The 24562-nt window shown below is 46.5% G+C and overlaps 5 protein-coding genes across 5 annotated transcripts; 1 reads left to right on the top strand and 4 right to left on the bottom strand.

Annotated features, from left to right (window-relative positions):
• Positions 1-37: 37 nt before the first annotated feature.
• LAJ45_07099 (uncharacterized protein) lies at positions 38-4021 on the top strand (the record flags this gene model as incomplete). The annotated part of the gene is made up of 11 exons (XM_046116658.1): positions 38-125; positions 266-316; positions 391-420; positions 502-550; positions 635-639; positions 696-731; positions 809-1029; positions 1126-1673; positions 1755-2833; positions 2927-3222; positions 3284-4021. The coding sequence occupies 11 exons, from the start codon at positions 38-40 to the stop codon at positions 4019-4021; spliced, it is 3141 nt and encodes a 1046-aa protein (XP_045970060.1).
• A 1475-nt stretch (positions 4022-5496) lies between these two features.
• Positions 5497-7017, bottom strand: LAJ45_07098 (uncharacterized protein; the record flags this gene model as incomplete). Its single annotated transcript, XM_046116657.1, has 3 exons — positions 5497-6303; positions 6380-6931; positions 7000-7017. The coding sequence occupies 3 exons, from the start codon at positions 7015-7017 to the stop codon at positions 5497-5499; spliced, it is 1377 nt and encodes a 458-aa protein (XP_045970059.1).
• A 957-nt stretch (positions 7018-7974) lies between these two features.
• LAJ45_07097 (uncharacterized protein) lies at positions 7975-8794 on the bottom strand (the record flags this gene model as incomplete). The annotated part of the gene is made up of 3 exons (XM_046116656.1): positions 7975-8187; positions 8253-8585; positions 8648-8794. 3 exons carry the CDS (start codon positions 8792-8794, stop codon positions 7975-7977), a joined length of 693 nt encoding a protein of 230 aa, XP_045970058.1.
• Positions 8795-11542: 2748 nt separating this feature from the next.
• On the bottom strand, positions 11543-13932 carry LAJ45_07096 (uncharacterized protein; the record flags this gene model as incomplete). The annotated part of the gene is made up of 4 exons (XM_046116655.1): positions 11543-12906; positions 13030-13120; positions 13190-13314; positions 13368-13932. The coding sequence occupies 4 exons, from the start codon at positions 13930-13932 to the stop codon at positions 11543-11545; spliced, it is 2145 nt and encodes a 714-aa protein (XP_045970057.1).
• A 4531-nt stretch (positions 13933-18463) lies between these two features.
• Positions 18464-24102, bottom strand: LAJ45_07095 (uncharacterized protein; the record flags this gene model as incomplete). The annotated part of the gene is made up of 8 exons (XM_046116654.1): positions 18464-20095; positions 20156-20413; positions 20473-21693; positions 21755-22863; positions 22921-23272; positions 23332-23619; positions 23681-23971; positions 24031-24102. The coding sequence occupies 8 exons, from the start codon at positions 24100-24102 to the stop codon at positions 18464-18466; spliced, it is 5223 nt and encodes a 1740-aa protein (XP_045970056.1).
• Between the last annotated feature and the right edge of the window lie 460 nt (positions 24103-24562).

The raw sequence follows: 24562 nt of genomic DNA, 5'->3' as shown, positions 1-24562 counted from the left end.
CACCCTCACTCCTTTCTCTCCAATCCTCACCAGCTCAATGGCCGCCGTCTCGGGTAGTAGCGGTGCGATGCTGAAGGCGAAGGCGACGAAGCGGTGGGGCGCGCTCAAGGCGGAACTGACGAGAGGTATGTATCTCTCTGTGTGTGTGACGTCGGTCGGTTGTTAGGCGGGCAGTTGTGTGGTCGGTCGGGCGGTGTCGCGTGGGCAGATGGGATGAAATGGATGGAACGGAGGGACAGAGGCTCATGAATGGGTGTGTGTACAGACAGGCTGCCGAAGCGTATATTCAAGTGTGTTCTTGCGACAACTCTGACTGGTATGTTTTCCTGCAGTACTACTTTGTTCCCGTTGGTGTGGGTCGGAGCTGACATTTGACTGGTGGTTATGTAGTTATCATCACGCTCCTGCCAAACATTCGACGTATGGCACTCTGTTATTCCTATTGCTACGATATGCCCACGATTGGTTCAATTCAGAGTACATACTGATCCGGTGCCAAAGATGTATACGGCCCCGCCGCCTACCTCGCCTCCATAACGACTGTGTTTGTGTCCTGGCCCCCCTCCCCGCGCTCGCACTCACTTGTTTTTTCCTGCCATTCCCTTGCTTGACCCCGACACTGACTCTTCCACAGCTTCGGTATAACCACTCCTGCCACAAACCTCCCTCCCGCGCTTTTTCTAACAACTTGCCAGGACACCCCGGCCGCCGCCTCGGATCCATGGTAGAAGGTACCACCCACGTCCTGCCCTGCCCTTAAAAAAAAAAAAAAAAGGCATCCAAAGAATCACTGACTCACCGCTGCCAGCCCTAATCCTCTCCGCCGTCGGCGCGATCATCGGCGTCGCCTGGACCACGCTCGCAACCTACCTGGGCTCCCTCGTGCATGCCTCGAACCCGCAGGCAATGATGTCCATCCGCGCAGTGTTTGTAGTGATAGCGCTCTTCGTGCACGGCTATATACGGAGCTCGACGCCGCGACTGTATCTGCTAGTGCTGCTCATGATATTCCCGGTGCTGATCGGACTGGTACCTCCCCTCTATCCTCCGGCCGACTCATGTGTAGATATGAGAGAGAAAGAGCATTTACCTGATTTTTTACAATTGTGAACCCACCCATCATAGACCTCACCCTCATTCGAAGTATCGCCAATGTTCCCCAAACAATTCCTGTACCCAATCCTCACGGCCGTCGCCATCGTCCTCCTAGTCAGTGTCCTCGTCTTCCCAGAGTTTGGCAGCACCTACCTTGGCCTCACCACCATCCAGACCCTACAGTCCACCATCAAAGTCCAGCGCTCTGCCAACGCCCTCTTTGTCGCCTACGCTTCCGCCACTGGCGACGACAAGCTTCTCCGCGAGCTCACGGCCTCAAAGGCCGACCTTCGCCGGCAGGTTGCCGGCTGCAAGGGCGCACTGACAGAGTGTAGTTTTGAACTTGCCTTCTCTGTGCTAGCGCCGTGGGAGCTACGGCCGATTGCGAGCCGCGGCATCAAGCGCCTGGTGGCAAACACTGTGAGTCTTGTTGGTGCGTGCGAGAGCGAGTATGCGCTTCTTGGGCGGGAGCAAGGCCCCGACACAGAGAAGAAAGAGAAAGACGAGATCGATAAGCTGCGGCCTAAGCGCGAGATTGAGGGCGGCGATGAGCGACTACTACGCTACCTCCTACGGCGGTGAGTGACCGAGTGATGTCCCATGATGACAGTTCGAGTGATAGCCCATGACTCATTAACTAACAATACCCCTACCTCCAGAGTCGAGCAACCGCTGAATGGCCTCCAGGAGGTGATAGACCGCTCTATTGATATAGTTAACACATGTGTTGCTTACACGTACGACGTGCCCACACTCCCCTCTCACAAGCAGGGCGGGACGCCGCGGCGCCCGCACGGCGTCCTGCTGGAGGAGCTGGATATATATATTGACACCCTTTCATCCGCGATCTCACGCTTTGGGCAGCTGACTACTGATGCTCTTGAGGGCGCCGCGGTGTTGACAGAGCCTGTGGCGGATGCGGAGGGGGACGTAGACGTGATGCCACGTGATGAGGTCTTTCTGATCTCGTCGTTCATGCTGAACCTGCGGCAGGCAGCCAGCCATACGCTGGACATGCTGGTGTGCAGTCGCGAGCTGGTCGAGAAGCGGCTAGAGCGCCGAGAGCGCCGGCGCCTCTGGTTTCCCAAGATTAGGTTTCGCAAGTGGTTGTTCTCTGGGCGTGAGGAGGCGGACCGGATGCCGTCTGTGAACAGGGCTGCGTTTGCCGTAGATGGCGCGGACGGCGAGGAGTCTGATTATAGTTCGAGTCGGGAGACGCTGACGCGGGAGCGTCGACGGCGCGAAAAGAAGGCTAAGAAGGTGCGGGAGAAGCTGGCTGACTGGCTGGAGTGGATGGCCGCTAGCGACGACGTGCTGTATGCGTTTAAGCTAACATTGGGTGTAACGATTTGTGCGTGGCCGGCGTTTGTCGGGAGCTGGGCGGAGTGGTTCTATCTGAACCGTGGGGTATGGGTGGCGTTGATCTTTATTCTCGTTTTTGAGAATGCAGTGGGGTCAACAATATGGATTTTTGCGCTCCGGGCGGTGGGGACCGTGATTGGGAGTACGTGGGGCTTTGCGGCGTATAAATCCCGTGGAGGAAATGCGGTCGTGATTGCGGTGATGATTATGATTGGTTCAATACCCAGCTATTATGTCCAGCTGGGGACAAAGTATATGAAGGCGGGTATGGTTTGTACGATTAGTATGTGTGTGGTTGCAGTGAGCACGCATTTGCAGACTGTGCCCGGTAGCTCGGAGGAGAACTTTTACAAGAGGACGGTGACTATGCTGATAGGTGAGTCAATATTTTGAACTATATAGTAAGGGATGGAGGGTATTAGAAAGGGAGAGGGAACAATTTGCTAATGTGAATGGTTGCTTTAACTAGGCGGGTGTGTGGCCACCTTAGTGCAGATGATCATTCTGCCCGCAAAGGCACGGGTGAGGTTGAAGGAGAGTTTGGCTTCCGCCATCGTCCAGATCAATAAAATGGAGTCGTGTATTGCTTATGGCGTGGACGAGATCCGAAACATCACCAGCTCGCCGCGGGTTTTCAAGAAGTTTGAGCGGGCGCGGAAGAAGGCCGAAGCATCGTTAGCAAGCGCAGAGACGTTTCTGACCTACACCCGACAGGAGCCCCGCCTCAAGGGCAGCTTCGAGATGCAAGAAGTCGTCTATAAAGAGGTACCATCTCACCTAAATGAATTTCATAGCAGTTTAGTCCCCTAATCTGTACACCCCTCAGATCATCTTTGTTCTCCGGCAGATAGTCGACCGTATGGAAAACTTGGTTCAAATGCGCAAAGCCTACGGCTCGGCCATCCTCGAACAGTACAACGCGCGCGTCTACAACTACCGCCGCAACGTCGCCGCCTCCATCACTTTAATGCTCTTCGCCTGCCATGAAGCCCTAATCACCAAGCTCCCACTCCCACAGTTTCTCCCCTCGGCGCGTATCGCGCATCTACGCATGGTAGTGCGCGTCCGCCAACTGCTCATGGAGGAGGAGGACGAGCAATCGCATGAGGGTGTTCACCCGGCATCGCTCGCAAAGCGGCGGGCTCTGCGGCTAAAGTTCTTGTCGTGGAACGCGGCCACGGCAGCGCTCGAGGAGTGCATTGAGTATGTGGAGGAGCTGGTGGACCTGCTGAAGATGCTGGTGGGTGCGAATGAGTTTAGGTCAGGGCTATTAAATAGGCCGACGTATCGTGATTATGTGCAGCGCATTAGGGAGATCCGCACTAGAGGTCCTAATAAGGGCGAGGAGGATGGAAGGACCGTGACGACGGGGAACTCATTGGGGAGGTTGACGAGTAGGATCATGGGCAGCGGTATGGAGGATCAAGCGGAGGCGGAGGATATTCCAAATCCTTTGCAGAGGATTCAGAGTAGAAAGGCGGCGGGGGCCAAACTAGGGAAGGTGAAAAGCGATGTTGTTGGCGGCGGTAGTGGCGGTCGTCGTGGGTCTTCAAAAGAGGAGTGAGTGAGAGGGTCCTGATTTTTTTTGTAAGATTTTTCCTTTGTTTATATGGCTGGTATGGATATGGGTGGGCGCTGGACTTACACTTGGTTTTATTTTATTTTATTTTTATAATTATAATTCTAGTCTCCACTTTGGTTGTGTGTGCATTAGGAGGCCGTATCTCTTAATGGCTGGATTTATCTTGTCAGTTGATGTACCATGAATCCATCAATACACAATTAAATACTTTGAAAATCTGAAGTTGTGTGCTGTGTAAATACATGCATTGTGAATTAGCGACGGTCCAGTCTGGCCCAAAATTCACCTCCAGATGGGAGTACTCACCACTTTATATCCCCCGAATCATCTCGAGGCGAGAGGGCTGCAGCATTTTGCGGTGCACATGCTTCGTTAAGGGTATGCCTCTGACTATCTCGAGACACCGAGGTACATATGTCCAGCGGAACACACCGAGCGCGACACCCCCAAGGACGAAACGACCGACAGACCACACCCGTCGCCAAGATGAAGTTTTGAGTGTGATAGTCCTCTTCCCCAAAGCCTACTGTGGCTGGAAAACCCATAACCAAGACGCACACAGCTTTGAATATTTCGGTTCGTCCCTAGACAAATCACAGAGATGATGGTCTGTGACCCCCCGACCCCGCTACTTATAGATGTACCAAATAGCTATAACCACGTTACAAGAGGCAAACATAATACTACGTTACATGTCCTGACACCTATCACCACACCAGAAATATCCGATGGGTTACGGAGGAGCTGGTCTATATGGGTCTTCCAAGAGAGGCGCGCGAGTGAGTCACTGTGCATCACTCATTGCATTCCAAATCCGACCAGGACCATTCGTTCCAGCAACAGCTAGCCCCAATGTTTACCCACTTTTAACCCTGGATTGATTACCCAGGAAACCGTGGGAGCTGCTGAAGAGGTGTAATAAAAAAGCATAGCAAACTCGACCCCGCCTATGATGGTAACAGGCCCATGGTTAGATGTAGCGGGCATATACTCCTATGGGGTTTTGTTCATAGCACGCTTAACCCTGTTCAAGAACAGGTTATGGGTCTTGGCTCACGAGGAAGTGAACTTCTGGAGGTTGCGACCGTGACAGGACTGAGATGTAGGAGCAGACCTGTGAACAGCCATGTAGGTTTGATGTGAACTGTGGCGCATTGGCACTTGCCAGTCTTCATTACTGGACCAAATTCAGTTGCGGACGAATGGATTGCAATCTAAACGACTATTCTAAAGGGAAAGGGGGAAACGCCAATAACTGAAGCTCTGCCACAAGTACCCACATCTATCTCAAAGTCTGCCAGTCCTAAAGAAAATAAAGGAAATAAAAAAAACTAAAAGAATAATAGAACATAGATTTGAACAAAATGGATTCGGGGGAAAAGGATAACAGCTGGGTATAGTCCCTCTCCTTTACGCAAAAGAATCTAGCCAAAAACCAATCAACACATACCGCCCACTCAGTTTTCCTTTGTTTGCTCCTCGACCTTCGCTTTTCCTCCCCTCCTCCATTTGCCCATCTTTTCGGTCAAGTACTTTGCACTCCTCACCGGCCCCGCCGTCAAGACACCCTTCAGGCTCTGCGCGGTACTCGGCCAGCTGATGGTGCTCTTTATCACCTTCTTGACCTTATCCGCCATCTCATCCGTACCACCCTCAACTATTCTCTTTTCAAACTCCCCTCCCTGCTTCGGGGCCGCGCGCTCATCGTCTTCTGAGAGATTCACCATCTTCTCGAACTCAAGTGCCGGAATGGCGAACTTCCGCTGGTACTGAAAGTAAAGCTTCTCCCTGAAGCTCGTCGGGAGCCTCCGCACCATATTCGCCCGTTTCGAAGGACTCATATCTTGGACTAACCACGTCTGCTGTGCTGGCTCACTCCACTCCTGCCCGCCGCCCTTCTCGTAGCTCAGGTTTGGGAGCTGCTCTATCACCTTTCCGTACAACAGCCTGAAGTGGGCGAGTTGGTTGTCGACGATGTTGTCGATCTTGTTTGGGTTCTCAGCGCCGACGCTCATGCGTGGGTCGCCGAGGTAGGAGATGCCTGTGATAGTTGAGTAAAGCTGGTACTCGGTGAAGCGCTCCGGGAGCATGAGGAGTGCTGTACGCGTGGCCGCAATGAGGTTGGCCTGGTAGGATAGAGTGATGGTGGGGTCGTCACGGAGGATCTGGACTGGCTTTTGGAGGCGGCCGGCAAGGTAGAGGGTATCCCATGTCTTGAGATCACGGCGTAGGGTGTCGATATTTGTGACGCCGTATTTCACTAGCTGTGGAATACGGAATCAGCCTCTACATTTCCCATAGCAGCCGGGGGTAGTGGCATTGAGATAAGGAGGAGCATACAGTTCCGTTGATATCGACATAAGGATTGAAATACACCCCCGCACCCATCTTATCTTGGACATAGCTGATGGCACCGCTGCCCAATGTTCCCATGAACGAGTAATGGTCTCTATGCTGCCCCAGGTTTAGACTGTGCCAGTGCTGCGTGTACGTAACACCAAACATCAAATCGATCATTGGCTTCTTTCCTGATGCGCGAGCCGCCGCCGCGCCCTGCGAGAACACGCCCGACCCATATGCGAACGCATACCTCACCGGAGCCCGGAACTGCATCATCAGGGAACGTAAGTATCCTTGGAGCTCATGCGCTAGCGGTAGGTGCTGGTTGAACCCCACGGTCTTGGGTGCCTTCTTGGGGCTGGTGGTGAGCGGGATAGGGTCATCGTCAAAGTCGGCGGGAGGAGGCGGGATCTTAGATGTGGCTTTGTCCTCGAGGTAAATAGGGGTTGAGCTTAGTGCTCGGGGGTGCTGGAGGCATTGTCGTGACTTCCAGGCGGGGGTGACGAGACGGGTGTAAGGAGAGCTCAATGAAGGCGGGGCATGGAGGGAGAGCTGCTATAGTATCAGTGAATGATGAATTAGAGAGCATTTTAAAGGGGTATATCAGGGAAGAGACCCACTGAGAATCGCGAGGCCATTGGGGGATATTATTTGGTGGAGCGCGGGTAAGGGGGGGAGTTGAGTTAACTTGGCTTATAAGTATATATGGGGTGCTGGGATCAATTGGTCGGCGTTCTCGATATTTTTTGATGGAAATTGTGTTCTAGGGGGGTCTCTAAGGTGGGGAGGAGTATCAACGTTTCGTCTTGTATTCCGGCTATTGCAAGAGGGGAGATACGGGTTGGTTGGCTGTTGGTTGGTGAGAACATGTGCCAAGAACGTTGAAAGCAAGGCACGCCGATCACCCACAGAGCCGCAGAAAACTTCGGATATCCGGGGTGGGGTTTCGCGGTAATGATCAAACTAAGGACTTGAAACGCTGAGTGATCGTTGATGATCCAGAATTATGTATGATCCTTCTATCTTGATGATCCCGCATGTTCCCTCTTGATCCCGCTCCCTCTTGGTCCCGTTCCTTCCTGATCTTACTTCTCTGGATGCTTCCCTCTAGACTGATCTAGCGCCATCAGTCCCGTCCGTAATTGACCCTTTACCGCCCCCCCCCCAACTTTCTAAGCCCACATGCATATGAACACCGGGTATGTGCCTACATATCTGTAAACTACATTTAGCTAACATGAGGACAGAAACCTGATCATTCCACGCGGTGCCGTTGGAATTAAACTGTAAAAGTGAAAACCCGCAAAGATAAAAACAAGAAATGAAATAAACTTAAGCTTGAAAGCATGGGACAGAGGAAAGTCAAGACATTATAGGGCCATTCACAATACAGCGGGTTGCTGTTCGATTATGATTGTTCGGACAGACGGCGTTACTAAATTTACCAAGTTTGACCGCAGCAATATTTGCAAGCCAGTACATCTGACATCCTTAATTCCTTATAATCGAACACAAAACACACTTTACATAGTAATACATTCTCCAAATCCAATTACACACCCAAATAGGCAGTAAAATCCACCCAGCAGACCACCCTACTTCTGTTTGCTCTCCAGAATCCTCTTCTTCGTCTTCTCCGTATAAGCTTCATCCCAAATATTCGTCACACTCAGCTTCGCCAGAATCGCCTCAGTCCATGCAGTCCAATTCTTGTTTTCCTTCAATCTTTCCCCCACAAAATCTGGTATCCAACCATCCTTACCCTTGATAAATGAGTTGATCCTGACCACGAATGATGCCGTATTAACCTACCAACATGATACCAGTCAGCAAACAACCACCACCATATACTCTTATCACTTGAATCTCTCACCTCGGCCAACGTCAACTCCTTGCTACCACCAAAGAACGGGCCAGCGCCTTCAAGCAACGGCGCAATCTCTTTTTCGATCGCCTCAACAAACTGTGTACCCTTTGCTATCTTCTCCTCCTCGCTGTCTGCGCGAAGAGTTCCATAAAGCCCACTTATAATCTTTGTATTGAATGTGTCGACGAAAAATGCGATCCGAGCTCTCTTGAGCGCTGCGTCAACGGTTCCAGATGCAGGGAGAAGATGCGATTCCTTCAGGTCTGCAAGGAATTGGGTGATCACGCTAGACTCGGTGATGATGTGTTCGTCGTATTTAATGGTTGGAACTAGGCCTCTCTGTTCATCGTGTCAGTACTGCCCATAGGGTCATAGAGGAATAATGTATGGGGTCTGTTTACAGGGTTGATTTCGAGATATGAGGGCTCACGAGGAGTGTCCAAATCAATGATTACCTCCTCAAACTCCAACCCGAGCTCCTCGAGCGCAATGTGCGCACGGTGGGCGAAGGGACAAGCGTGGTTCGTGTAAAGAGTGATTTTTCCCATTTTGAAATTCTTCGTAAAACCAAATCTAAGATCGTATAAAGGAGAGATGGAGAGAGAGGTGCGCACTACCTTAGCTAGAAAATAAAAAATTAAAAAATTAAAGGCTGTGTTCAAAGAGAAGCTTTATATCAATCAGCAGCGGATGATATCATAATCGATCACCTTAGCGACATGGTTAGATTAATTAAAAGAAGTTAGTAGAGAAATCGGGAAGCTCGACAAATCATGGGGAGCATTTATAAGCTATCGGCCGAAATGGATTTGTAGAGCTCCGGCCCCATCTTAGTCAAGGCCGGCTTATCACCTATTACCGAGTGATAGATCGATATGCACGCATTGCACCATCGTATGTATGTATTATTAAGATAGAGGTCTGAATAGTAGCCTGAAATTAAGCATTTTGAGCCGCGTGCGCGCAGAGAGTCGATCGTACTGTAGTAGCCTCCACCCTACTTACATTTACATTCATGCCGGGGTTGTACGTCCGTCGCTCCATATAACCGCGATTCGGACCCATTAACATTTAGAAATTTCTCCTACAGAATTCAACCAGTATCTCGCCAATGATATGACCATGAGCTATATCCCTAGCTTGACATTCTAACGATATATATTCTAGATCTTACTTCTTACTTTGATATACTCTTTGTATAGTACATCACTTATGGGTACTTACGATTGTAAATCGTATTCGATCATCACAGCAACCCTTTTTTCTTTCTTACATGCAGGAATTCCCTACCTCACTGAACTCTGAAAGTTAAGAGGATACATCTCCGAGCGCTGTAATTACGATACGTATATACGCACATAGGTGGTATATTGGTGTTCATCATTCAAATCTGGCTCACATAAGATTAATGGTATTACCGCTATGTACTGCGTGGTGTGTTAATAGTAATGAAACCCCATGCATGAAACCCTATCTAAGCCGGGAGCCCCGGGGTTCATATGAAAGCACTGCCAGTGAGGGTTTGAGAATATCGAATCTCAGTGCTGAATAATGTATGAGCTTGCGAGCAGTGTGATTTAGGCAACGTCATTATGTAGGTTATATGGGCTGCGATTTGGTATGTTCGAATTCTTGGACGTACGTTTCTTCTTTCCACGGCTATTGTTAGCGACGTATTAATGATGGACAGTTTACTGACCGGGATCCAACTATGCGTTATATAGTGGTGGGTAAAATATTGATGAACTGGGGCTCAGAGGAACGTATACTACTGGCAAATAGTATCGTAGGGTAGAGTATAGGGTAGGCGTCTATTGGGGCACTAATCAAGACAGAATTAAACCACTACATGTAGGCCTGCAGGTGGAGGAGATCTTAACTGTACATTGATTACATGTATGCACATACGTTCGGATCCTAGCTGTGCACAATATGATATCTGTTAGTACTGCACTGGGTGAGTAGGTACATGTACTTATAATCATACTTCATGGCGCAATTACCTACTACAGCAAGAGAAAAAAAGAGAAAAAACATGTATCTAGCCCGGTAGAAAGGGGAATTCAAGAATGATCCTCACCACAAATACACCACGACCGTATCATGAGGCTTAATGACTAATAACTTCTAAAATCTTTAACAGTCCCTTGGTATTAATTATAATCAGTATCCCTTAGACTATCAGTCCAAGCCGGAATCACAAAAATTAACTGTATAAGGTAGTTGTTCTGTGCTGAACGCCGTGAACGTTACAAAGTTTGTATACTCTCGTTGGGCTGTACTGACTCAATGACTGGATGAACAATGCCTGAGTTCAGCAGAGCAATTAGCAATTAAGGTTAATTCTGTGGTTGTGATTTGGACATCACTTTGAACCAGATCAGCAGACCGGGCCGGGGCGGAAGGTTTGATACTAGTGCAATCAAGCCACACGTATACTTTCTCGTATTATCGACACAGAACGTATGCGTCATATCAAGAAAGTCTACGTATACGATAAGGCTTATTTGCTATACTGATGCCCAGCACCTCGCGCGAAGCGTTGAAGACACACGGTACTTTATCTTAGCCATAAAACAACTGTGTAATCCGATACCCGCTGACAAGCCAGCTGGACGTCAAATTCTGGTGCTATCCATTTGAATGAGTATGCTCTAGACAGATACTTAGCATATACAAGCCGCTTACCTTATTATCACCTCCTCATACACACTGTAGGTCGAATAGGGATCGAAAGAGAGCTAAAGTTTAAAGTGGCTCGGATATATAAAGCAAACTTCTATGGCAGAACTTCACATGTATAGCCTAAATTTGCAATTCAAGTTGTACGTAATAATCCCTCTGTTTGTGGATTTAGATACGTACAGGATGAGAAAAAGCCTTGACCAAAACTTGGACTCTCACGAATTTCATCGCTAAATCAAATCCTCACCCTTTGGTTGTCTGTAAAATACCTTTAGGTTAACCCTCAGATCATTTACTCACCCCAGTTTTTCCAACATAACAGTCGTGAGGTTATTTATTTATTCGCCCAAATAAGAACTCCTGAAAAGACCACCTTCCTGATGAACGCCTAATACATCTGATCTAGATCTAAATACGCCCTATAACCTTTTATTCTATACATGATAAAACGTCCCAAGAAAGCCTGAAATACTGATGATAAGAAATAGCAAAAATTCAAGGACAAAAACAATGGTTGGCTTGCAAAACTCCGCCCAAGACTTAAAAACGCCTCTAAAAAATGGCCCTAAATGCCAAGTCATCACTGATCTCGAGTATTACCACTTGAAAGATTAAGTCGATCTCCGACGTTTCAGATAAGAGTTCCCTGGCATACCATAAATGTGTTGGGAAGAGCTTTCGATCCAATCTCTGTCATGATACCTGCATTTGAGAGCCATTAAACTCGATGCGGCCTGTACCTCCTCCGGTTTCTCCTCTATCTGGCTAAAGATAAGCCTATCGTAACATTCGCGTGTGAATGGATTTTGAATGTGTGGCAATGATTCGTCTCGGGACGACCTAGGACCAGCATTTTGAAAAGTTCCGACCTCTAACTTGATCCTGTTCATATACGGATTATTGAATCGGTGCGGCTCTGTTAATTTCGTTTTCTTATTGGGAGGCTGCTGAGAGTCTTCTGGGCCCAGTTCAATTGGGGAAAGCAGAGGAACGTCGTTTGTTTGGAGGGATATAAAAGCATTCTTTGGATTACAACGCTTAGTGGCGCCTTTCCCTCCCACCTCTCTAACTAATGGCTGTGGAGTAGACCGATTTGTTGTGGAGAGCCTTCTGATTTGGGTATTCAACGATGGACTCGTTGTGGGTCCATCATCAACCCTTGGATGCCCCAATGTCGGTACTCTTAAGCCTTCCTGGATCCCCTGAGCTGCTGTATTGGTTTTAGATGGTCGAGTTCCCCGCACACAACTTTCGTTGAAGTAATAATGCCCGGTAACGGGGGAGACGGGCATCTGCATGTATGTGTGCTGCCCAACTAAGGGAACAGTTGGTGTCTTTCTTGTAGTAATATTCCCGCCAAATGCACCGCTGTAAGTGACTTTAGGTGCCCTCTCAGATTTGAATACTACCCCAGTTGAGGTTTTGGCCAGAGCTGAACTGTTTACCGGCCGAGAGTTACTTTCTAGTGGACTACAATTTTTGTTGACCCCCCCAAGTGTCCAAATTCCGCGAGCAGTATCATAGTATCGACCTGTTTGACCAGACTTGTAGATTTGAATATCTGAAGAGCCTCCACTACTATCAGATTTAGGAATACTGTGGACATGATCGTGGTGTCTAACACTCTGGCCAGACTTCTGGGCCTGAATAGCTGAATAATTTCCACAACTGTCTGACGCAGGGATATTGCTAGCTGATGTTAGTTCCTTAGGCCTAGATTCCGATAGTGTTGCAGAATTCGGCCGACAAGGGCTTGTACTAGCCCTCTGCTTTTCAAATACAAATTGTTGGGCAGATGTTTCCTTGCAAGACTCTATGATTTCGAGGTCGATTGAATATTTTCCAAAGTTTGGATGTGACTCTGGGAGACATAGAGGGGGAAAATCTTCGCCGAAGATGATTGTTAGTGCGTAACGTATTCGGAAACAGAACTTCGTGGCAAGAGCTTTTGCTGCGGGATAAGGAATCCAGTAGCCTTTTTGACAGGGAGAAATTGTTAGATTTTATTTCCCATTAAAGAAGAGATGAAGTTCTCTCAAAAGACTGAGGGCGCGACCATGAAAATGGCGGGTGGTAGGTATAAAAGCGATAGATTTACCTTGAGCGTGCAAATTTCCACCTGTGATATTATGGCAAATTGATTGAAGGCCGGGGTTTATTTTCTCTTTCACTGCATTCCCTGGTTCTGTCTGATGGGGGTTATTATCAGTACTCAAGCTCAAATATCCACGCAGCTGCATGTAGCGCGCGATACTCACCTTCCCCGGTTTACAACAGTCAAAAAAGTCATGAACCCTGACAAGACCATTATAGTAATCCCACATCACCCACCAATTCTTTTCTTCCCCCCTTGTATTGGGTGCCGTGAATCGGTATTCAAATACTGAGATGTAATCAGCAAAAGTGATATAGAACAACACGGGGAAAGGCCCTTACCATCAAATCTACTCCTACCAGTGCTTTTTAGGAAGCTCTCCTTTGCTCCCTTAAACGGTATACTTCTAGAGTAGTTGCTGATCCCATCAACAGGGTATACATTCAACTCCAATAACTTCTGGCGATGGTATTCAGAGAGCCCTTCGTGACAAGGATAATTGACTGTTTCGATAGGCTTGTTTCTAACGAGTGTCCTCTCTTTCGTCACCCTTGCCTGACGACCGGCGCGACGAGTGGTTGTAGAAGAAGACACAAGAGCCGGTATCAGCGGATAAATAGGAGTTGGCGAACTGGTACAGGTATAGGCGTTGGAAGTGGGAGTGTAAATGGCGGTGAAGCTGGGAGCCAAGGCTGGAGTAGGTAGTACCAAAGGAGGTGTGGAAATTTTAGAGATCGTAGATGCCGCGTTTGGAGTACATATAACTTGATAGTCAGGTGGGGGAAAATCAACACGTGATTCGAGATTGGGCTCCATCTTAATCCTAGGGGATGAACCAAGCTTGGGTGTATCAATCTGCGCAGATACAGCCGACACCGCCTTGCGTGGTGAGGAGAGTTGGGCCATTCTGATCCACTTCGAGTGACTATTCGTGAGCAGCGTACGTCGTTCAGGACTCGGGTGATCAAGTCAAAAGTGAAGGGGGTTCTCCTGGTTGAACCTTCAAAGATGGACAGCTCGAAGAAAGTAAAGTTCTACAAGTGCGATTAGAATTAAGAGTGTTGTTTGAAGATTTGAGTGTATAGAGGCGAGGGCGTAAGAGGTTATTTATTAATTCCGACGAGTGAAGCCCTTTTATTGGATGGGAATTGAGTACAAGCCCGTTTGGTTTCCCTTTCTTCAAGCTGAACGCGCAGTGGTTTCTTGCTAGAACGGTGAATGACTGACACGTCAAACAAGTCCAAGTCAGTTGAGCTTTTTTTTTATTGTTATTACCTTTGGACTATCACTGTTCTCTCTCAACGAAGTAGGGGAGCTCAAATGGAGAGCTGAGCGGAACTGAATGGCTTGCTGAAGAAGATGGCTCTTTCAATTTTGTCCTGGCAACGAGAATAGCGGGTTCTTTTCTATAGAGTACCCCACAAAGCCGACACCTAGAACGGATCAGACTCAATGGGCAGACTTAGTCTTTTTGACACGACAGTTGAATGAGTGTAACAGCAACGTCAATCTATCATGCCGGCCTTACTCACGCAGAGATAGGCTCGGGCTCTTTGTCTCAAGAAACGTCGAGCACCAAAGCACCGATAGATATACTGATTATTCCTGTCAACCTCACCACCACTTTCTCCTTCTCCTTCTTCCCCCCCCCCCCCCCTTACTACCCTTCTTTCTTTTCTCTGTTCTTTTTGTTGAAGAAGACTCTCTCTCTCTCCCTCTCTCTTTTTTTCTTTCTCTCCCGAAGTTCAAGGGTTCAAAGAATGGGTATGGATTGGATTGGAAATAACATGAGCTGCGATGTCTGTACAATACTTCTTCCTGATCGTTGTAATGAAACTCAGCCAATGTATAGATGACGAGACGAGTCTATGGACTTCGAATTATGTACGCACATGTTTAGTTCTCGGAAGCGCAAGGAATAAACATACACCCTTTGAGTCCCAGTTCCACCTTCGTCAAGATACAAGAGTACGCGACATATGGGTGCAGTAAGCTGTTGGAACTCGGGATACTCACACTCAAACAGTAAAAAACAATAGAGCAGAATGACTGCAGGAAGATACGAGAGAAGGCAAAGAATAGGGCAGCAGTAAAGCTTGACCATGTACCAAACAAAGCCCTTGCCAGGTGTTCCAGCAGAAAAGAGAAGACTTGGTCCCGAACCAGCTTTCCCTGCTTCACCCCATCCACCGAAACGGAACTGACAGGCTTCTGGAAGATTTAGTTTGCTTTTTCTCCACCCACTATACATTTGCTTGTTGTAACCCGTAGCCGCAGCCAACAGGGAAGTATTCCGATTAGCAGATGCATGCACCTCTGCAGCTTTCTACACGCAGCTATCCGTTTGATGGTGGGCCAACACCTCAATATACAGCCGGAGCCTAAGAGAAGACATACGTTATGCAGTAAACAAACCTCTGGAGGAAAGGGGCTCTATTTTCTGGGAGATGCAGGTCACCTTCTAAACTTTGAGAGCTTGTGAAGACATCCTGCAGGCTTTTGTAGCCCTCCGGGCATGCACGTTTGCATAATATTACTCACTCTGGAGATAACTCAAAACAGGTGCAAGACACAAAGATGTAGACTTTCGGTCGCGGGAGGATAAGCATCAGATCAAAAATAATTATGCATCATCATCAGCAATGGATGAAAGTGCCATGAATAGATCCCTGGAAACCATCTCTGGTGTATATCCGGTGCGTGCATACACTTTTACACAGGATCACGAATGAACTGTATTCACATATATTCATTATCAGTGCTTGTTAGCGCTTTTTATTGAAGATTTTATGTTTCCTGCAAACTTTCACAATGGAATATTCTTGAATAAGATTCATGGTCGATCGAAGGATAAACTAGAGAATAAACTACACATGATAATGCAGGCAAATACTTGTAGTATTTGACCTGTTTGCCGTTTGATATAAGTTATGAAATCAAATCCTAGCTCGATGAGGTGCTTAAAATAATCTTTTTTAGTATTGTGACGTTAATTAAGCCGATATATGGAGAAGTAATTGTATAACTTTAATTAGTAGCATGATTTAGTATCATGACTACTCTTTCTCTGTTGATAAAATTCGATTCTGGAACAAGACCAATTGATCCCCACAATCTCTCAAAAGCCATAGTATTGCTGCAGGAACTTAGCGATCGCAAGGCTACCGAGCTGCGCACAGCATGAACAATGAACCCACGAGCGAGCGCGCTCGATGCGAATGATATCGGGTGATGCAAAGGCAATGCACATTTCCGCTTATTACTGTTGTTGTACACGCCATATTAATATATTACCAGATGCAAGCCCCGCTACACCAGCCACACATCCAAACAAACTTCGTGAGTCGTTTTCCCACCGGCTTCGACTTTCGAATTACAATCGGTACTTATTTCCCTAACGTTTCTCGATACCCTTACCAATAGGATGCAGTTATAGACATGATGGACGGTTGAGGTTGAGCGGGACAGGGCACCAAGATTGTTTCCGCTACCTTGCTATATATGTTAGGGGATAAAATCTAGAATACACGTAGAGGAAATTTGGTTTCGTTGAGGTCTCTTTAAACTTACAGATAGTGACCATGATGGTGCCGGCGCCAACCACATATGCATGCTAAATATTCAGTGAATGTATGTACGTATACTCGAAAGTTTACCATACAGTGGTTTTGAACAGGCCGTACGTCGAGCACCATGATAATATGTGAGTGGAGTAAACTATATTAATATGAAGATGCCCTGCGCATGCAGGAGTATTAACATCAATATATACACGCTCGTTTAGGTTGCGGACTCGAGGATTCTCAATCAAAAGAGGTTAGTTGCGTGTGATTACAGCTTATCCAATTGTATTCGCCATGATTATAAACACATATATAACAGAAATAACCCCCCTTCTAAAGTTGTCGCTGTGGTTATAGGTCTGCAGGTACAGTCCTCAAAATTCCGGGAGTATCTTTAAAGCTTTATTTGCTACGAAGTGGTGGGGTTCATTCTGACCGAGTTCTGGTTCGCCATGCACGGCCACGATCTATGTGCATGTATATGGTACACATGCTATGGAGGGAAGACGGTGGACAGTGGCTCATTTAGTCGTTTCATCTCTAGGAAAGCCACTGCCTAGGACTCTCCTTCGTTGTACTTGAGTGGGGCGAAAGGATCCATAAATTCGTATACAAACCTATATCCCTAGGCTTAGCTTAATTAAACCACGGCTGTCAGGCCAAATCGAAATCAATGGAACCCAATGGTATTTGGGAATCGTGATATAAATAGCCCGCAGTGTGATTGTAGGATGGGATTATTTATCACATCTTATCTAAGCATACTTGAGGCCAAATATATATATATACATCAAGAGCTGCTCTTACCTCGATCGAGCTCTCCTCTGATAATGCACGATGTCCATAACTCTTTTGGTTCCATTTGTTTTTGGTTCTACTGACTGTCTCCGGGATAGCTGTATTATATAAATGCATCCGGCACAGTACCTAACCTTACAATAACCATGACCAAGTAATTCTACCGATAAAATACGAATATCAGTACCAGACTCGCCAGAGCCACACCAATTGTATCGTGGCTACGTAGAAGGAACTCCCATTAGCGACAACAAATAAGGTTTTACAGACCAGAGCCCCAACACACCAGCAGATAAAAGCTTGGTTAGAAAAACAATATTTGGGGTATATTAAGGGATTGTGTTTGATATATAATAACTGGGAACATTGTGGCTCAGTATCAAACCATTTGGGGAGCCTGGGCCCCATGAACAAACATCTCAAAAAGGATTACTCTGTCGAGTGATAGTTTATGAATCAAATTGCGCTTACCACCTCGCTCAAAGAGTCTAGATCAAAAGGAAAAAAAGAAAGAGAAAAAAAATGTGCTAATCATACATTTGATCCCTATTGTGCAACGATTATTCCTGATTTTCGGGTTCCGGCATGATAAGGAGACACGCTTGCTTGACCTTCACTCGGAAAGACTGCTGCAGCTACACAAAACGACTTACATTGCATATGCTTCTCATTATGTCTCAGATCATCCCCAGAATCTGCATCCGCTACCACGAAAACATTAGCCATGATACTGCTGAACAAAGCTCTCTTATTTCACTGAGGATATGCACACCCTAGGCATAGACCTACCTAAAAAGATGTACCTGTGCATGATATAGACACTACATGTACATATACAGATTTATTGCTTGGTACTTCATAGATGAAACTTGATGAAACAGATACTTCAGAAACAATATTCTTTGGTCAGGAAGCACACAATGCCCAAAACTAGAAATACTAAAATAATCTCGAAACAAAATTGACCCAATTTGATATTCATTGCTGCTACCTCCGCGCCTTGATTAATACAAAGGACCCCCACACACAAAAAAAAAAAACCCGGATTCACAAAAAGATAAAGCGCGTAGACCATATTACTCCGAATCAATATCAAAATCTTCAGATGCATCGTCATCATCGTCATCATCCTCGGAATCAACAGGTGCAATCTTGTAGCTAACAGGTTTTGCAGCTCCTCTTGGAGCCCGGCCACGAGATACTGGTTTAGGCTCTGGATCCTCCATCTCTTCATCGGAACTCAACAACTGGTCGAGGGTCGCCTCAACGTCGATTTCTTCATCAGATTCGTCAAGAACCTTCTTTCTATGAGCTTGAGTAGTAGGCTTTGTGGGAGCTTTTTTGGCAGGCGCGGCTTTCTTCACAGGTGCAGCCTTCTTCGCGGCGGCAGACCTCACAGGTGCAGCCTTTTTAGAAGTTGGCTTCGTAGGCGGTTCCTCCTCCGAATCTGAAATGAGCATATTTTCATTCCCTTTAAGTTGTTTACCAGCATCATCAGACTCGCCCTCATCTTCACTGTCAAGATTAATTGCCTTCCTCTGTGTTGGTTTGGCAATAGTCTTCTTTAGGGCTTTGGCTGGCACTTTCGCCTTTGCTGGGCTTTGTTTGAATAATGTAACAGAAGCAGCCGCGCCGCTTCCTACACCTTTAACCATTGCGCTTACGTCGCCCAGGCCGTCATCATCTTCTGAGAGATCGGAATCTATATCGACAAGAGACTTCTTAGGCGCCGCAGTACGTTTTGGCTTACTTGCCACAGTTTGCTTAGGCATTACTATCTCATCATCCATGACATCCGAAAGATCAGAATCCGTATCCACCAAAGATTTTTGAGGAGCTGCAGCGCGCCTTGGCTTGTTCGTTATAGTTTTCGCCGGTGGCAATTCATCATCAGAAGCGTCAAAAATACTATCGATCTTTGCCTTCGTTGCTTGTTTGGCTGTCGGTTTCGCTTTAGCGGCTGCTTTTAGGGGAGCAGCCTTAGCAACAGTCATTTTCGGCCGCTCGTCTTCAGAACCGTTAAAATCGAATTCGTCTTCTGATTCAACCCTCGAAGCTTTTTTGCGTACTTCTGCTCTCACAGCTTCGGCCATGAACACGTCATCTCCGTCATCCTCACCATCGGATTCGGCCTTGAAAACATCGGTGCGTTTTATCTTTTCAGCTGCTGCAGGTGACGATGAAAGCAGCTCTGTGACTTGGGGCTTTCCGACTTTCGGCTTTGCGAGGGGTTTTGGCCTCGTCTTCTCTGCATTCTTTTCAAGCATTTCGAAGTCTTCATCACTCAGCTCTTCGATAATTGGTGCATTCTTTGCCGCTCGGGCAGGTGGTTTTTTGTCGATCACGTCATTTTTTTCGGCAGGTTTAAATCCTAATGTTGTCTGCTTCTTTGCATCTGCCTTAGCTTTGGCGGCAGTTTTCTTTTTTGACTTTGCTTCGTAATCAGACTCATCGGAGTCGGCCTTCTTTTTGCCTTTGGCACCTTTACCAACTAACTTCCCACGACGCTTCTGCTTCACGGTACCTAACAGGGCACGTCTCTTATCATCCTCCAAAGTGAGTCTCCACTCCTCAACGAAGGCGTCAAGATCAGTAGCCCAAAGCTGCTTTGGCGAGAGTTTTAGGAGCTCATCAATCTCGAGTTCCTTGTTGGCAACCTCCTTGAGGAGCTTGTCGACCTTTTCTTTAGTCAAGGACCAGATAGCCATCTATGACAACGTAAGCAAATTTGTAGAATGAACCAGCCAGGGGAAATTATTCATACGCACCCCCAAAAGATAGTTGTAACCATCACCAACCGAAGAATCATCGTCTTCCTCATCTTCCTGTGCGGCCTCGGTCTCGCCGGCACCTTTAGCCAGATCTTTTTTAGAGAATGTGTCGAAGTTCTTTCTTTTGAGCTCTGAAATGATATCCGCACGCTTTCTGCCCGAAACAATCAATTCTTTGTCGACGATCATCTTAATAAATCTAGCTTGGTTAGTGAGCCTGAGCAGTGTTCGGTTCATCTCGTTAAGCATATATTCCTACGAAGTGTCAGTGTCTAACTCAGGAATTAAACGCTTCTCACTGTGGGAATTTATACCTTTCGTTCTTGGTAAAGCTTTAGACGAATGAAATAGAATTCCTTCAGGATGTCGTTGACAGTGTTATATTTGTTGATTCTCCCCTCGGGATCGAAGGCAACAAGATTAGTTGTCGCAATCGTCTTCGATAGCTTGAACCTATTCTCAAGACCTTCTGCCAGTGCTTCCTTCATATGCTTTTCAGATTCCATGGTTATAATGAAATGCACTTTTTGTGGAGAGTTATAATCAACATAATCCTTGATAAATCTGGGTGTCTTCTCTGCTTTGATGATCTCCTCAAGTCTTTCCTTAAACTCCTGCGTCCACATCTTGACAGGCAGTTCTGTGACTTCACAAGTGACGTCATCAATCTGTTTCACGATACCAGTAAATTTGTATTTATCGTCTGACAGCTTCTCGATGTGTCCGGTCCAATTACGGTACCATGGCACCATTTCCTCCAACTCTTCGTTTTTCATCAAGCGGCGGATATTATTCACAACGTCTTCAGGGTTATAATTAGGAATGTTTGTGCTCCAACCAGTGCCGATACCGTCTGCACCGTTGATGAGAACCAGTGGCACAATTGGCGCATACCACAACGGCTCGATCTTCTTATCGTCGTCCAGGTTATACGCCAATAGAGGATCATCCATCTGAGGGAACAACTTTCTGGCAAAAGGTGAAAGCAGGGTGTAAATATAACGAGGACTAGCCGCATCTTTACCGCCATCGAGACGAGTACCGAAAGATCCTTCGGGTTCCAACAGATTGAGATTATTGGTTCCAACAAAACTCTGCGCCAAGTTGACAATGGCGCCTTGAAGAGACTGTTCACCGTGCTGATACGCAGTTTGCTCGGAGACATATCCAGCTAATTCAGAGACCTTGACCTGTTTTTTGAGGTTCCGCTTAAAACAAGCGAAGAGAATCTTGCGCTGGCCAGGCTTGAGACCATCAACCATAGAAGGAATAGAACGGATGTTATCTGCCATAGAGAATAGGATCAATTCCTTGTTAACGAACTCAGGGTAAGAGATCTTATCAACGCCATGATCGAGAAAGGTTCCTGGCTTATAAAGTCGAAGCCATTCCTTTCGCTCATCTGCCTTCTTTTTCGAGAATGCCAACTCGATCAAATTTCGACCCTCTTCTTCCATGACATGAAACTCCTTCATATGTTTCTCCAAATCGGCAAAGTACACCCTCGCATCCGCTTCGGTAGATGTACCCAAACCCTATCAAGGCATTAGTCATATGTATTCAAAGTCACTTTCTTTACATGTTGAGCTGACATACTTTGTAGTATTTATGCTCCCATCCCTTCTCAGTATTATTTGCCTTCCAATATTCGTATTCTGGCATAGTGAAGAAACTGAGCTCCTTGGTAGGATTCTTCAAAGAGCCCTTGTAAACCTTTACGATAGGGGTGATGAATTCAATCAAAAAGCCAGGTAGCTTCAAAAGACTAGGAAACTGGGTCTCGAAGAAGTTAATCAGCAATCCCTTGATATGGCTACCATCGTAATCTTGATCGGTCATGATCATTAAATGGCCATATCTCAACTCAGTCCTACTCTCATAAACCTTTTTGTGTTGTAAACCGAGAATTTGCTTAATAAGTTGGATTTCTACATTCTTCATGATTTGATCATGGGATGCGTCTCGTACGTTGAGGAGTTTTCCACGTAAGGGGAAGACACCGTATCTATCACGGCCATCAATAGCAGAAATGCCAGCTATTGCCAACGATTTGGCGGAATCTCCTTCTGTCAAGATAAGAACACATTCGTGGCCACTCTTCGTGCCAGCCTTGTTGGCATCGACAAGCTTCGCGTTGTTGATTCTAGAACGTCTAGAGCCATCGGTCTTCGTCAAAGCTTTATCGGCCTTCATATTGGCGTAGTCCAAGATATTTTTTACAACCTCGGTCTTAGCGACCTTCTTGATGAAATCTTCGCTAACCGGGCACTTGCTTCCAAAGGCAGTCGCCCTCGTAGTCAATTGTTCCTTTGTTTGGGATGTGAATGCCGGGTTTTCGATCAATGCGTTGACGAAGAGAAAGAAATGATTTCGAATTTGTGCTTGTTTGACAGCAGCGCCTGTCTTGTTCCTCTTCTTAACCAAATCCATAAGTTTGGCACCAATTTGATCGGCAATTGCGTTGACGTGTGTACCACCAGATGTTGTGGCGATACTATTAACAAACGAGACTTGCTGAAATGAACCATTACTAACAGCAAATCCAATTTCCCAGCGATCATTGATAATCTCGTGGATAATCTGAGGCTTGATATCACCGCCACCATTCTCTTCATGCAGGGCATTTGTATACATCTCACAGTATTTCTTGAAGCTCAAATTAATTCGCTCGCCGTTCAAAAAGACTTTCACGCCTTTCACAGCACCTACAATTTGCAAACATATCAGTATCACATCTCTTCAACTGAGTAAGGCTTACACACCAGCAAGATCGTAGACTCTTCGCTTGATGATTGCCTCTAAATCGTCGTCCATTCTCTCCATCTGAAATTTAGCCAAGTCAGGCTTGAATGTAATTTTGGTGAACTCTTCGCCTTTTGCATTTGATGTGATTTTGGCCTTTTCCATTTTACTCATGTTGTCTCTCCATGTCTGTTTGTACTTCTGCTTTGTGGCTTTATCACCAGTTTCGACGGTAAATTCGGTACTAAAAATATTGCAAAGCTTCGCACCATAACCATTACGACCACCAGTAACCTTTTTTTCATCATCATCATAATTAGATGATGTAAGAAGGTGACCAAAAATCAATTCCGGAACGTAGACTTTTTCTTTCTATAGAACTGTTAGCTTGAACTCACCACTATGTCTGATGGGGTTCTTGGGCAACAAACCGAGTGCATCTCGATTGGAATACCACACCCATTATTAAAAACAGATACGGTATTAGATTCTTTGTCCACCGTAACTTTGAGGGTGTCCATCTTTGGATCACGAATCTTGTTGTCTGCAGCATTCACAAGAATTTCATCCAGGATTTTTAAAAGTCCGGGAACCATGTTTATGGTCTTCCATTCCATGGAATTCGTGGCCGAATTGAAGACCCACATCTGTTTTTCGGTACGCTCGACAGAGCCAATGTAGGTGTCCGGGCGTTTGAGGATATGCTCTAATTGAGTAAGCTGTATAGATAAAGTCAGTAACTCTAGACTGCAAACTTCCAAGCCAGCTATTAATGCAAACCTTCTGGTAGGCATCTCCTCCAGATTTCTTTTTCTCTGACTCTGGACCATCGTCGGCATCTTCGAAAACATCATTGTCGTCCTCGTTTTCATCCTTTGCCTTCGCCTTCGCCTTTTTGGGGGCTGTTTTTTTCTGTTTCTTGTTGACCGGGGGTGTTGATCCTGGATCCTCAGAATCATCATCGGAACCTGCTGTTCGTTTTTTCGTTGCAGTCTTGGTCTTCGAGGTCGCAGCTTTTTTGGGAGCAGACTTTTTCGGTGCTGTCGCCTTCTTTGCCGTAGGTTTTTTCTTCTAATTTAGCTTTTAGCTTGCTGCTTAAGATGTGTTAGGTCGAGGAGCTGCAAGCTCACCACCGGTTCCGGGGAAAAGGGACTCTCATTCCCATCATCATCACCGTACATCATTGAATCGCTATCACTCATGGCTTCTGTGTGGGCTGATAATAATTTAGATGGAGTTTTGCAAGGTCTGTGATAGATTGAATGACAACCCGACAGTGCACAGGAGCCAAAGGTGTAAAGGTGTCCGAAGTAGGAATAAATCAATACAATTATCGTAGAAGTGGTCGTAATCTGATTCAGAACTGCCCGTGAGCAAAGGCCTGCTATGAGCAGCTTCTTTCCTTGCTAAGTTCTGCGTAGGAGGCCCGTGATCAATTTCGTGGGTTTTGCTGGTGTTTTGGGCTGGTCAGTTGCTTCGTCTGAGATGGGAGGCTGGTGATTTTTCAACGCGTTTTGTTTTGGTCTTGGCACTCTAAAATCCGTAGACCTAATATATACTCAAACCTACTATCAACATCAACAGAGCCCCTGGCAACGCTAGGTTACATACCAGCGAGCGCATCCCCTTGGAAGCACGCCTAATGCGCTTATTGCTTGATTG

Source organism: Morchella importuna, assembly GCF_003444635.1.
Source record: "Morchella importuna strain M04M26 chromosome Unknown Morimp01GS022, whole genome shotgun sequence".
NCBI lineage: Eukaryota > Fungi > Ascomycota > Pezizomycetes > Pezizales > Morchellaceae > Morchella > Morchella importuna.
Note: the sequence above shows the minus strand (reverse complement) of the source record. Positions and strands in the feature narration are given on the sequence as shown.